General features: G+C 53.8%; 2 protein-coding genes across 2 annotated transcripts in view; one reads left to right on the forward strand and one right to left on the reverse strand.

Moving 5' to 3' along the window:
* LOC140727475 (voltage-gated inwardly rectifying potassium channel KCNH6-like) overlaps nucleotides 1–15,387 on the reverse strand; it is a 286,713-nt gene that overhangs the window by 83,108 nt on the left and 188,218 nt on the right. The window lies entirely within an intron of this gene.
* LOC140731464 (dynein regulatory complex protein 11-like) overlaps nucleotides 451–15,387 on the forward strand; it is a 182,379-nt gene continuing 167,442 nt past the window's right edge. Inside the window, exons 1-2 of the mRNA XM_073053341.1 lie at nucleotides 451–588; nucleotides 688–1,006. Coding sequence (XP_072909442.1) covers nucleotides 578–588; nucleotides 688–1,006 — 330 coding nt within the window. The 5' untranslated portion in view covers nucleotides 451–577. The remainder of the gene's footprint in view (nucleotides 589–687; nucleotides 1,007–15,387) is intronic.

Below are 15,387 nucleotides of genomic sequence, written 5' to 3' on the forward strand. Positions count from 1 at the left end.
TGAATCTCCCCCCACAGATGCTGCCCAACCTGTTGAGTTCCTCAGATAGTTCAGATTCCAGCATCTGCAGAGTGCTGCACACCACACAGAGCTTGTGGTGAACATGGAGTTCCCATTGTCTGTCTCCAGGGCTACCTGTAAACAGAACCCGGAGCGGGGGCGTGGGGTGTATATACAGGCGGGGAGGTTTGGTGAGGAGGGATGAAGAGAGGAGAGTGCGGACAGGGGAGGGGGTTTGTGAATGACAGGGAGATGGATCTGGTATGGTTAGTGAGGCAGAGTTGGTTTTGGGGAAGCTATGGGTGCGAAAGAACGACCCAGGGAGGGAGTATCTGGTGGGTGGATGAGGGTAGCAGAGGGGTTTGGGTTGAGTTTGGCAGGGGCACTCCCACTGACCACATACAGCCTGTCACACAGAAATTTCAATTCCCCCCTCAGATCAACAGAGAGATTTGGAACAGCAGCAACTAACCAACAGAGAGCACTAACTGACCAGCAGGGACCAGTAACTGACCAGCAGACACCAGCAGTGACCAGTAACTGACCAGCAGCTGAGGGACCTTATAAGTTCACAGTCATGTCCCACAGGTGAGTTGTGCGGGATGGCTGGCCCCTGGGGTACAGATGTGTGGGGAGACTGACCCCCGGGATACAGGTGTGGGGCTGACTCTGTCCTCTATCCCTCAGCACCTACCAACAGCTATGGCGTCGTGCACAGCAAGGTGTCGAGGAGATCCTGCAGCTGGAGTCCGAAAGTGCCGGAGCAGATGGCCAGCTCGAGGAGTTCCGACACCAACACAACCTGTTCATCAAGTACGTGCGGATCTTCCGGAAGCTTCAGCTGCTGCAGGACCAACTGGCGCAGCCACAGAAGTGGCAGCTGGTGGACGAGCTGCTGCAGGCGCTGGCGGGACGGCTGCTGGAACTGCGTCACCAGATGGTGCAGGCAGGCCTCACTGAGTTTCATTACATGGATGACACCCTCCAAGACCTGAAGCTGACCCCCGTGAGTATTCTCGGGAATGGCGCTGTCACTGTGTGTGTGAGTGACAGTGTGTGACTGGGTGCACGGGTGTGTATCTGTGTGAGTGTGAAAGCGAGTGTCACTGTATGAGGGGGTGTGTCACTATGAAGTTGTGTTTGTGTGTGTGGAGGCATCACTGTGAGGATGTGTCTGTGCATGAGTGCGACAGTGTGCATTCTCACACCATTCACACGTGTGTGTCTGCACAGACATGGTTTCTCCAGACACCAGTTGTCCAAGTGCATGGATGTGTGTGCAAAAGGACCTGTGTGTGTAAGGAGCACTGAGTTGGGTGTGTTTGTGCAGGATTCTGCGTGAATGAGCACAATGTCTGTGTGTGTGATCTGACTATGCGTAGGACAGTGTTGGGGGAGCACAAAAAGTGTTTGGGTGTGAGGACACACTCGATGTGTCACCAACCCTACCCCAGTGTTAATGGACAATCTCATCTCTGGGTCTGTAGTTACAATGGGTCAGGAGAGCACCAACAGCCACACACAATCTGTGAGATTCCCTCAATATCCAGCCCTCTTATCAACAACATCTGCAAATTAATTCCCTGAATGTAAACCTACAGTTGGAGTTCAGACTCAAACTCACATCTGAAATTCTGGGCAGAGACAGACATTAACCGATCAACTCGGAATGATTTGTGGCCCCATCAGAAGGACCCTCTTCTACGGATTCATGTCGAGGGGGGAGTGGGAGGGGAGAGAGGCAGACAGAGTGGAAAAAAGACAAGGAGGGAGGTAGGGCAAGGGATGGGAAGAGTGAGATAGGGACAGAGAGTGGAAGGTACCTGGTACTTGGGCCCATGGAGCATGGTAGGTATCATTCTCAGTGCAGACAGACACCAGGACATGTTCAGGCGAGGGGTTAATGTGGGAGCTGAGGTGCTGAATAGATAAAACCACTGGGGGGCGGCAGAGCTCCACGTATGAGAGCTGGAACCACCAAACAGTCTCACACTCAGCTACATATCCACACTCCTCACACTCACAGAGCTCTCACGGTCACATCACACTCATGCTGAGCACACAGACACATCACAGTCACACAGGTCTCACATTCAGCTCACAATCACATAGTTTCACAGTCACACCACACTCACACTGGTCTCACAGCCACATCACACTCGTACTGATCTCAGGGTCACATCATACACACACTGGTCTCACAGTCACATCACACACACACACACACACACACACACACACACACACACACATCTCACAGTCACATTACACTCACTCTGGTCTCACAGCCACATCGCACTCACACTGGTCTCAGGGTCACACCACACTCACTCTGGTCTCACAATCACATCACACACAGACTGCTCACATAGTCACATCACACTCGTACTGATCTCAGGGTCACATCATACACACACTGGTCTCACAGTCACATCACACACACACACATCTCACAGTCACATTACACTCACTCTGGTCTCACAGCCACATCGCACTCACACTGGTCTCAGGGTCACACCACACTCACTCTGGTCTCACAATCACATCACACACAGACTGCTCACATAGTCACATCACACACTCTGGTCTCACAATCACATCACACACAGACTGCTCACATAGTCACATCACACTCGTACTGATCTCAGGGTCACATCATACACACACTGGTCTCACAGTCACATCACACACACACACATCTCACAGTCACATTACACTCACTCTGGTCTCACAGCCACATCGCACTCACACTGGTCTCAGGGTCACACCACACTCACTCTGGTCTCACAATCACATCACACACAGACTGCTCACATAGTCACATCACACACTCTGGTCTCACCATCACATCACACACACACTGCTCACATAGTCACATCACACTCACTCTGGTCTCAGGGTCACTACGCTCAACCTGGTCTCACAGTCACATCACACACACACACACACACACACACTGGTCTCACAGCCACATCACATCATACACACACTGGTCTCACAGTCACACACACACCACACACACACACACACACACACACACACACACACACACACACACACACACACACACACACACACATCTCACAGTCACATTACACTCACTCTGGTCTCACAGCCACATCACACACAGACTGCTCACATAGTCACATCACACTCGTACTGATCTCAGGGTCACATCATACACACACTGGTCTCACAGCCACATCGCACTCACACTGGTCTCAGGGTCACACCACACTCACTCTGGTCTCACAATCACATCACACACAGACTGCTCACATAGTCACATCACACACTCTGGTCTCACCATCACATCACACACAGACTGCTCACATAGTCACATCACACTCGTACTGATCTCAGGGTCACATCATACACACACTGGTCTCACAGTCACATCACACACACACACATCTCACAGTCACATTACACTCCCTCTGGTCTCACAGCCACATCGCACTCACACTGGTCTCAGGGTCACACCACACTCACTCTGGTCTCACAATCACATCACACACAGACTACTCACATAGTCACATCACACACTCTGGTCTCACCATCACATCACACACACACTGCTCACATAGTCACATCACACTCACTCTGGTCTCAGGGTCACTACGCTCAACCTGGTCTCACAGTCACATCACACACACACACACACACACACACTGGTCTCACAGTCCCATCACACACATACTGTCTCACAGTCACATTACACACACTGGTCTCACAGTCACAGCACACTCACACTGGTCACACATTCACATCACACACACACTGGTCTCACAGTCACAGCACACTCACACTGGTCACACATTCACATCACACACACACTGGTCTCAATGTCACATCACAATCAGAGTTGTCTCACAATCACATCACAGTCACATCACACTCACAACAGTCCCACAGTCACACCACACTGTCTCATAATCACCTCACACTAACACTGGTCTCACAGACACATCACATACACACTGGTCTCAGGGTCACATCACACTCACACTTGTCTCACAGTCAGATCACATTCACAATTGACTCAGGGCCACATCACACTCACACTATTCACACAATCACATCAAACTTACTGTGGTCTCAAAGTCACATCACACTTACACTTGTCTCAGTCTCATCACACTCACACTGGTCACACAGTCACATCACAATCCATAACCATTCACACTGGCCACACACCGCACTCACACATCTCACAATCACATCATGCTCACACTGGTATCACAATCACATCAGACTCACACTTGTCACACAATTACACCACACTCACAGTAGTCACATCACATTCACTCTCTCTCATAGTCACCTCACACACACACGTCTCACAATCACTTCACACTGTACGAATTCCACTGCCCTGCCTGCTGAGTCGCTGGGCCAGTCCGAATGTCACTACCCTGGCTGATGAGTGGCAGAGCCAGTCTGAATTCCACTGCCCTGCCTGCTCCAACTGGGCTCTGAGTGGTTACCACCCACCACGGCAGTATCCAGAGGGGTAGACTTGTTGCTGAAGGGAATGTCTACAAGGCACCCTGCACTCCCAGTAGGAGAGATTGGTTTAGTAAGTTCAGTTGAATGTTCTATGTTTAGAGAGATTTAGGCCAAAAGAGGACACACACAACAAATTTAGACAGAAAACTTAGTCGCCAGAGACCGGTTGGGCTTAAAGGTCAGTTTCCATGTTCTGTGGCTCTCTGACTCTATTCCCTCACTCTCTCTGACTCTGTTCCCCCACTCTCTTTGACTCTGTTCCCCACCTCTCTCTGCCTCTGCACCCCCATCCTCTCTGCCGTGTGCTCCCCCACACTCTCAGACTCTGCTCCTACTCTCTCTGACTGTTCCCCCACTCTCTCTGACTCTTCACCCCCACTGTCTCTGACGTGTACTACCTCACTCCCTCTGTTTTCCCTCTCTCTGACTGTTCCCCACTCTCTCACTGTTCCCCCACTATCTCTGACTATGTTCCCTCACTCTCTGACACCGTTCCCCCATTCTCTCTGACTCTACCGCCATTCTCTGACTGTTCCCCAACTCTCTCTGACTCTGCTACCCCACTCTCTCTGTTTTCCCACTCTCTCTGCTGTCTGTTCCCCGACTCTCTCTGACTCTGTTCTCACTCTCTGAATCTGTTCCGCCACTCTCTCAGACTCTGCTCCCCCAACTCTCTGATTCTGCACCCCCACTGTCTCTGATGTGTGCTCCCCCACTCTGACTCAGCTCCCCGACTCTCTCCGACTCTGTTCTCACTCTCTGAATCTGTTCCGCCACTCTCTCAGACTCTGCTCCCCCAACTCTCTGATTGTTGCCCCACTCTCTTTGACTCTGTTCCCCCACCTTGAGACGCTGCTTCCACTCTCTTCGACTCTACTCGCCCACTCTCTCTGACTGTTCCCTCACTCTCTCTGACTATGGTTCCTCACCGTCTCTGACTGTTCCCCCACTGACTCTGCTCCCCCACTCTCTCAGACTCTGCTCCCCCACTTTCTCTGACTCTATTCCCACACTCTCTCTGACTCTATTCTCCCAATCTCTCTGAACTGTTTCCCCACTCTCTCTCTGTTCCCCACTTTCTGTCATGTGCTCCCCCACTCTCTCTGACTCTGTTTCCCCCACTCTCTCTGACACTGTTCTCACTCTCTTTCTGACTCTGCTCCCCCACTCTCTGACTCTGTTTCCCCACTCTCTCTGTTCCGCCACACTTTCTGGCTCTGTTCCCCCACTCTCTCTGACACTGTTCTCACTCTCTTTCTGACTCTGCTCCCCCACTCTCTGACTCTGTTCCCCCACTCTCTCTGTTCCGCCACTCTTTCTGGCTCTGTTCCCCCACTCTCTCTGACTCTGTTTCCCCACTCTCTCTCTATTCCCCACTCTCTGTCATGTGCTCCCCCACTCTCTCTGACTCTGTTTCCCCCACTCTCTCTGACTCTGTTTCCCCCACTCTCTCTGACACTGTTCTCACTCTCTTTCTGACTCTGCTCCCCCACTCTCTGACTCTGTTCCCCCACTCTCTCTGTTCCGCCACACTTTCTGGCTCTGTTCCCCCACTCTCTCTGACACTGTTCTCACTCTCTTTCTGACTCTGCTCCCCCACTCTCTGACTCTGTTCCCCCACTCTCTCTGTTCCGCCACTCTTTCTGGCTCTGTTCCCCCACTCTCTCTGACTCTGTTCCCCCACTCTCTCTGTTCCGCCACTCTTTCTGGCTCTGTTCCCCCACTCTCTCTGACTATGTTTCCCCCACTCTCTCTGACACTGTTCTCACTCTCTTTCTGACTCTGCTCCCCCATTCTCTCTGACTCCCCCCCCCACTCTCTCTGACTGCTCCCCCACCTCTCTCTCTGCTCCCACTCTCTCTGCCATGTGCTCCCCACTCTCTCTGACTCTGTCTCACTCTATTTCTGACTCTGCTCCCCCACTCTCTCAGACTCTCCCCCCACTTTCTCTGATTGTTCCCCCACTCTCTCTGTCTGTTCCCCCACACTCATACGCTGCTTCCACTCTCTCTGACTCTGCTCCCACTCTCTCTTGACTGATTCCCCACTCTCTGTGACTCTCCCCCCACACTCTCTGACTGTTTCACCAACTGTCTCTAACTCTCCCCCCACTCTCTCTGACTCTCCCCCCACTCTCTCTGATGTGTGCTCCCCACTCTCTCTGACTCCGTTTCCCCACTCTCTGACACTGTTCTCACTCTCTTTCTGACTCTGCTCCCCCACTCTCCTTGACTCTGCTCCCCCACTCTCTCCGACTCTGATCCCCTACGCTCTCTGACTCTCCCCCACTCTCTCTAACTCTGTTCTCATTCCCTGAATCTCTACCGCCACTGCCTCTCTGTTTTCTCACTCTCTATGACTGTTCCCACACTCTCTCTGACTCACCCCCCACTGTCTCTGACTGTTCCCCCGCTCTCTCTGACTGCTCCACTACTCTCTCGGACTCTCCTCCCACTATCTCTGACTCTGCTCCCCCACTCTCTCTAACTCTCCCCCCACTCTCTCTGACTCTGTTCCCCCACTCTCTCAGACTCTGCTCCCACTCTGACTCTGCTCCCCCACTCTCTCTGACTCTCGCCCCACTCTCTCTGACTGCTCCCCCACCTCTCTGACTCTGCTCCCACTCTCTCTGCCATGTGCTCCCCACTCTCTCTGACTCTGTCTCACTCTATTTCTGACTCTGCTCCCCCACTCTCTCAGACTCTCCCACCACTTTCTCTGATTGTTCCCCCACTCTCTCTGTCTGTTCCCCCACACTCATACGCTGCTTCCACTCTTTCTGGCTCTGTTCCCCCACTCTCTCTGACTCTGTTTCCCCCACTCTCTCTGACACTGTTCTCACTCTCTTTTTGAATCTGCTCCCCCATTCTCTCTGACTCTCCCCCCACTCTCTCTGACTGTTCCTCCACCTCTCTGACTCTGCTCCCACTCTCTCTGCCATGTGCTCCCCACTCTCTCTGACTCTGTCTCACTCTATTTCTGACTCTGCTCTCCCACTCTCTCAGACTCTCCCCCCACTTTCTCTGATTGTTCCCCCACTCTCTCTGTCTGTTCCCCCACTCTCATACGCTGCTTCCACTCTCTCTGACTCTGCTCCCACTCTCTCTTGACTGCTTCCCCACTCTCTGTGACTCTCCCCCCACACTCTCTGACTGTTTCACCAACTGTCTCTAACTCTCCCCCCACTCTCTCTGACTGTTCCCCCACTCTCTCTGATGTGTGCTCCCCACTCTCTCTGACTCTTCCCCCACTCTCTCTGACTCTGTTTCCCCCACTCTCTGACACTGTTCTCACTCTCTTTCTGACTCTGCTCCCCCACTCTCCTTGACTCTGCTCCCCCACTCTCTCCGACTCTGATCCCCTACGATCTCTGACTCTCCCCCACTCTCTCTAACTCTGTTCTCATTCCCTGAATCTCTACCGCCACTGCCTCTCTATTTTCTCACTCTCTATGACTGTTCCCACACTCTCTCTGACTCACACCGCATTCTCTCTGACTGTTCCCCCACTCTCATACACTGCTTCCACTCTCTCTGACTCACCCCCCACTCTCTCTGACTCTGCACCCCCACTGTCTCTGATGTGTGCTCCCCCACTCTGACTCAGCTCCCCCACTCTCTCTGACTCTGCTACCCCACTCTCTCTCTGTTTTCCCACTCTCTCTGCTGTCTGTTCCCCGACTCTCTCTGACTCTGTTCTCACTCTCTGAATCTGTTCCGCCACTCTCTCAGACTCTGCTCCCCCAACTCTCTGACTCTGCACCCCCACTGTCTCTAATGTGTGCTCCCCCACTCTGACTCAGCTCCCCGACTCTCTCTGACTCTGTTCTCACTCTCTGAATCTGTTCCGCCACTCTCTCAGACTCTGCTCCCCCAACTCTATGACTCTGCTCCCCCACTCTCTCTAACTCTCCCCCCACTCTCTCTGACTCTGTTCCCCCACTCTCTCAGACTCTGCTCCCACTCTGACTCTGCTCCCCCATTCTCTCTGACTGTTCCCCCATTCTCTGACTGTTCCCTCACTCTTTCGGACACAGCTCCCCTACTCTCTCTGACTCTCCCACCACTCTCTCTGACTGTTCCCCCACTCTCTCTGTCGAGTGTTCCCCCACTCTCTCTGACTCTGCACCCCCACTGTCTCTGATGTGTGCTCCCCCACTCTGACTCAGCTCCCCCACTCTCTCTGACTCTGCTACCCCACTCTCTCTGTTTTCCCACTCTCTCTGCTGTCTGTTCCCCGACTCTCTCTGACTCTGTTCTCACTCTCTGAATCTGTTCCGCCACTCTCTCAGACTCTGCTCCCCCAACTCTCTGATTCTGCACCCCCACTGTCTCTGATGTGTGCTCCCCCACTCTGACTCAGCTCCCCGACTCTCTCCGACTCTGTTCTCACTCTCTGAATCTGTTCCGCCACTCTCTCAGACTCTGCTCCCCCAACTCTCTGATTGTTGCCCCACTCTCATTGACTCTGTTCCCCCACCTTGAGACGCTGCTTCCACTCTCTTCGACTCTACTCGCCCACTCTCTCTGACTGTTCCCTCACTCTCTCTGACTATGGTTCCTCACCGTCTCTGACTGTTCCCCCACTGACTCTGCTCCCCCACTCTCTCAGACTCTGCTCCCCCACTTTCTCTGACTCTATTCCCACACTCTCTCTGACTCTATTCTCCCAATCTCTCTGAACTGTTTCCCCACTCTCTCTCTGTTCCCCACTCTCTGTCATGTGCTCCCCCACTCTCTCTGACTCTGTTTCCCCCACTCTCTCTGACACTGTTCTCACTCTCTTTCTGACTCTGCTCCCCCACTCTCTGACTCTGTTTCCCCACTCTCTCTGTTCCGCCACACTTTCTGGCTCTGTTCCCCCACTCTCTCTGACACTGTTCTCACTCTCTTTCTGACTCTGCTCCCCCACTCTCTGACTCTGTTCCCCCACTCTCTCTGTTCCGCCACTCTTTCTGGCTCTGTTCCCCCACTCTCTCTGACTCTGTTTCCCCACTCTCTCTCTGTTCCCCACTCTCTGTCATGTGCTCCCCCACTCTCTCTGACTCTGTTTCCCCCACTCTCTCTGACTCTGTTTCCCCCACTCTCTCTGACACTGTTCTCACTCTCTTTCTGACTCTGCTCCCCCACTCTCTGACTCTGTTCCCCCACTCTCTCTGTTCCGCCACACTTTCTGGCTCTGTTCCCCCACTCTCTCTGACACTGTTCTCACTCTCTTTCTGACTCTGCTCCCCCACTCTCTGACTCTGTTCCCCCACTCTCTCTGTTCCGCCACTCTTTCTGGCTCTGTTCCCCCACTCTCTCTGACTCTGTTCCCCCACTCTCTCTGTTCCGCCACTCTTTCTGGCTCTGTTCCCCCACTCTCTCTGACTATGTTTCCCCCACTCTCTCTGACACTGTTCTCACTCTCTTTCTGACTCTGCTCCCCCATTCTCTCTGACTCCCCCCCCCCACTCTCTCTGACTGCTCCCCCACCTCTCTCTCTGCTCCCACTCTCTCTGCCATGTGCTCCCCACTCTCTCTGACTCTGTCTCACTCTATTTCTGACTCTGCTCCCCCACTCTCTCAGACTCTCCCCCCACTTTCTCTGATTGTTCCCCCACTCTCTCTGTCTGTTCCCCCACACTCATACGCTGCTTCCACTCTCTCAGACTCTCCCCCCACTTTCTCTGATTGTTCCCCCACTCTCTCTGTCTGTTCCCCCACTCTCATACGCTGCTTCCACTCTTTCTGACTCTGCTCCCACTCTCTCTTGACTGCTTCCCCACTCTCTGTGACTCTCCCCCCAAACTCTCTGACTGATTCACCCACTGTCTCTAACTCTCCCCCCACTCTCTCTGACTGTTCCCCCACTCTCTCTGATGTGTGCTCCCCACTCTCTCTGACTCCGTTTCCCCCACTCTCTGACACTGTTCTCACTCTCTTTCTGACTCTGCTCCCCCACTCTCCTTGACTCTGCTCCCCCACTCTCTCCGACTCTGATCCCCTACGCTCTCTGACTCTCCCCCACTCTCTCTAACTCTGTTCTCATTCCCTGAATCTCTACCGCCACTGCCTCTCTGTTTTCTCACTCTCTATGACTGTTCCCACACTCTCTCTGACTCACCCCCCACTGTCTCTGACTGTTCCCCCGCTCTCTCTGACTGCTCCACTACTCTCTCGGACTCTCCTCCCACTATCTCTGACTCTGCTCCCCCACTCTCTCTAACTCTCCCCCCACTCTCTCTGACTCTGTTCCCCCACTCTCTCAGACTCTGCTCCCACTCTGACTCTGCTCCCCCACTCTCTCTGTCGTGTGTTCCCCCACTCTCTCTGACTCTGCACCCCCACTGTCTCTGATGTGTGCTCCCCCATTCTGATTCAGCTCCCGCACTCTCTCTGACTCTGTTTCCCCCACTCTCTCTGACTCTGCTCCCCCACTCTCTCTGCTGTCTGTTCCCCGACTCTCTCTGACTCTGTTCTCACTCTCTGAATCTGTTCCGCCACTCTCTCAGACACTGCTCCCCCAACTTTCTGACTCTGCACCCCCACTGTCTCTGATGTGTGCTCCCCACTCCTCTCTCTCTCTCTGTTTTCCCAATCTCTCTGATTCTGCTCCCCTACTCTCTCTGACTCTCCCCCCACTCTCTGACTTTGTTCCCCCACTCTCTCTGCTGTCTGTTCCCCGACTCTCTCTGACTCTGCTCTCACTCTCTGAATCTGTTCCGCCACTCGCTCTGACTCTGCACCCCCACTGTCTCTCTGTGTTCTCACTCTCTCTGACTCAGCTGCCCTGCTCTGACTGTTCCCCCACACTCTCTGCGGTGTGTACACCCACTCTCTCTCTGTTCCGCCACTCTTTCTGGCTCTGTTCCCCCACTCTCTCTACGCTGTACCCCCACACTCTCTGACTCTGTTCCCCCACTCTCACTGACTTTTCACTCACTCTAACTGACTCTCCCCCCACTCTCTCTGACTCTGTTCCCCCACTCGCTCTCTGTTCCCCCACTCTTTCTGGCTCTGTTCCCCCACTCACTCTGACTCTGTTTCCCCCACTCTCTCTGACTCTGTTCCCCCACTCGCTCTCTGTTCACCCACTCTCTCTGACTCTGTTCCCCCACTCTCTCTGACTCTGCTCCACTTCTCTCTCTGACTCTACCCCCACTCTCTCTGACTGTTCCCCGACTCTCTCTGACTCTGTTCCCCCATTCGCTCTCTGTTCCCCCACTCTTTCTGGCTCTGTTTCACCCACTCTCTCTGACTCTGATTCCCCCACTCTCTCTGACTGTTCCCCCACTCTCTCTGACTCACCCCCTACTCTCACTGACTATTCCCCCACCTCTCTGACTGTTGCCCCACTCTCTTTGACTCTGTTCCCCCACCCTGAGACGCTGCTTCCACTCTCTCCGACTCTACTCGCCCACTCTCTCTGACTGTTCCCTCACTCTCTCTGACTATGGTTCCTCACTGTCTCTGACTGTTCCCCCACTGACTATGCTCCCCCACTCTCTCTGACTCTGTACTCACTCTCTTTCTGACTCTGCTCCCCCACTCTCTCTCTCTCTGTTTTCCCACTCTCTCTGATTCTGCTCCCCTACTCTCTCTGACTCTCCCCCCACTCTCTGACTTTGTTCCCGCACTCTCTCTGCTGACTGTTCCCCGACCCTCTCTCTGACTCTGTTCTCACTCTCTGAATCTCTACCGCCACTGTCTCTCTGAGTTCTCACTCTCTCTGACTCAGCTCCCCTGCACTGACTGTTCCCCCACACTCTTTCCTGTCTGTTCCGCCACTCTCTCTGACTCTGCACCCCCACTGTCTCTCTGTGTTCTCACTCTCTCTGACTCAGCTGCCCTGCTCTGACTGTTCCTCCACACTCTCTGCGGTGTGTTCCCCCACTCTCTCTGACTCTGTTCTCACTCCCTCTGACTCTGTTCCCTCACCTTGAGACACTGCTTCCACTCTCACCGACTCTACTCGCCCACTCTCTCTGACTGTTCCCTCACTCTCTCTGACTATGGTTCCTCACTGTCTCTGACTGTTCCCCCACTGACTATGCTCCCCCACTCTCTCAGACTCTGTTCCCCCACTTTCTCTGACTCTATTCCCACACTCTCTCTGACTCTATTCTCCCACTCTCTCTGAACTGTTTCCCCACTCTCTCTCTCTGTTCCCCACTCTCTGTCATGTGCTCCCCCACTCTCTCTGACTCTGCACCCCCACTGTCTCTGATGTGTGCTCCCCCACTCTCTCTATCTCTCTCTGTTTTTCCCACTCTCTCTGATTCTGCTCCCCTACTCTCTCTGACTCTCCCCCCACTCTCTGACTTTGTTCCCGCACTCTCTCTGCTGTCTGTTCCCCGACTCTCTCTGACTCTGTTCTCACTCTCTGAATCTCTACCGCCACTCTCTCTGACTCTGCACCCCCACTGTCTCTCTGTGTTCTCACTCACTCTGCCTCAGCTCCCCTGCTCTGACTGTTCCCCCACACTCTCTGTGGTGTGCTCCCCCACTCTCTCTGACTCTGTTCTCACTCTCTATGACTCTGTTCCCCCACCCTCAGACGCTGCTGACACTCCCTCTGACTCTGCCTCCCCACTCTTTCTGGCTCTGTTCCCCCACTCTCTCTGACTCTGTTTCCCCCACTCTCTCTGACACTGTTCTCACTCTCTTTCTGACTCTGCTCCCCCACTCTCTGACTCTGTTCCCCCACTCTCTCTGTTCCCCCACTCTTTCTGGCTCTGTTCCCCCACTCTCTCTGACTCTGTTTCCCCCACTCTCTCTGACACTGTTCTCACTCTCTTTCTGACTCTGCTCCCCCATTCTCTATGACACTGTTCTCACTATCTTTTTGACACTGCTCCCCCATTCTCTCTGACTCTCGCCCCACTCTCTCTGACTGCTCCCCCACTCTCTCTGACTCTGTCTCACTCTATTTCTGACTCTGCTCCCCCACTCTCTCAGACTCTCCCACCACTTTCTCTGATTGTTCCCCCACTCTCTCTGTCTGTTCCCCCACACTCATACGCTGCTTCCACTCTTTCTGGCTCTGTTCCCCCACTCTCTCTGACTCTGTTTCCCCCACTCTCTCTGACACTGTTCTCACTCTCTTTTTGACTCTGCTCCCCCATTCTCTCTGACTCTCCCCCCACTCTTTTTGACTGTTCCTCCACCTCTCTGACTCTGCTCCCACTCTCTCTGCCATGTGCTCCCAACTCTCTCTGACTCTGTCTCACTCTATTTCTGACTCTGCTCCCCCACTCTCTCAGACTCTCCCCCCACTTTCTCTGATTGTTCCCCCACTCTCTCTGTCTGTTCCCCCACACTCATACGCTGCTTCCACTCTCTCTGACTCTGCTCCCACTCTCTCTTGACTGCTTCCCCACTCTCTGTGACTCTCCCCCCACACTCTCTGACTGTTTCACCAACTGTCTCTAACTCTCCCCCCACTCTCTCTGACTGTTCCCCCACTCTCTCTGATGTGTGCTCCCCACTCTCTCTGACTCCTCCCCCACTCTCTTTGACTCTGCTCCCCCACTCTCTCCGACTCTGATCCCCTACGCTCTCTGACTTTCCCCCACTCTCTCAAACTCTGTTCTCATTCCCTGAATCTCTACCGCCACTGCCTCTCTGTTTTCTCACTCTCTGTGACTGTTCCCACACTCTCTCTGACTCACACCCCACTCTCTCTGACTGTTCCCCCACTCTCATACACTGCTTCCACTCTCTCTGACTCACCCCCCACTGTCTCTGACTGTTCCCCCACTCTCTCTGACTGTTCCCCCGCTCTCTCTGACTGCTCCACTACTCTCTCGGACTCTCCTCCCACTATCTCTGACTCTGCTCCCCCACTCTCTCTAACTCTCCCCCCACTCTCTCTGACTCTTTTCCACGACTCTCTCTGACTCTGTTCCCCCACTCTCTCAGACTCTGCTCCCCCATTCTCTCTGACTGTTCCCCCACTCTCTGACTGTTCCCTCACTCTTTCTGACACAGCTCCCCTACTCTCTCTGACTCTCCCACCACTCTCTCTGACTGTTCCCCCACTCTCTCTGTCGTGTGTTCCCCCACTCTCTCTGACTCTGCAACCCCACTGTCTCTGATGTGTGCTCCCCCACTCTGACTCAGCTCCCCCACTCTCTCTGACTCTGCTCCCCCACTCTCTCTCTGTTTTCCCACTCCCTCTGCTGTCTGTTCCCCGACTCTCTCTGACTCTGTTCTCATTCTCTGAATCTGTTCCGCCACTCTCTCAGACTCTGCTCCCCCAACTCTCTGACTCTGCACCCCCACTGTCTCTGATGTGTGCTCCCCCACTCTGACTCAGCTCCCCGACTCTCTCTGACTCTGTTCTCACTCTCTGAATCTGTTCCGCCACTCTCTCAGACTCTGTTCCCCCAACTCTCTGATTGTTGCCCCACTCTCTTTGACTCTGTTCCCCCACCTTGAGACGCTGCTTCCACTCTCTCCGACTCTACTCGCCCACTCTCTCTGACTGTTCCCTCACTCTCTCTGACTATGGTTCCTCACTGTCTCTGACTGTTCCCCCACTGACTCTGCTCCCCCACTCTCTCAGACTCTGCTCCCCCACTTTCTCTGACTCTGCTCCCCCACTCTCTCTGACTCTATTCTCCCACTCTCTCTGAACTGTTTCCCCACTCTCTCTCTGTTCCCCACTCTCTGTCATGTGCTCCCCCACTCTGTCTGACTCTGTTCTCACTCTCTTTCTGACTCTGCACCCCCACTCTCTCTCTCTCTCTCCCTCTGTTTTCCCACTCTCTCTGATTCTCCTCCCCTACTCTCTCTGACTCTCCCGCCACTCTCTGACTTTGTTCCCGCACTCTCTCTGCTGTCTGTTCCCCGACTCTCTCTGACTCTGTTGTCACTCTCTGAATCTCTACCGCCA

The sequence above is a fragment of the Hemitrygon akajei genome, chromosome 1, assembly GCF_048418815.1.
Source record: "Hemitrygon akajei chromosome 1, sHemAka1.3, whole genome shotgun sequence".
NCBI lineage: Eukaryota > Metazoa > Chordata > Chondrichthyes > Myliobatiformes > Dasyatidae > Hemitrygon > Hemitrygon akajei.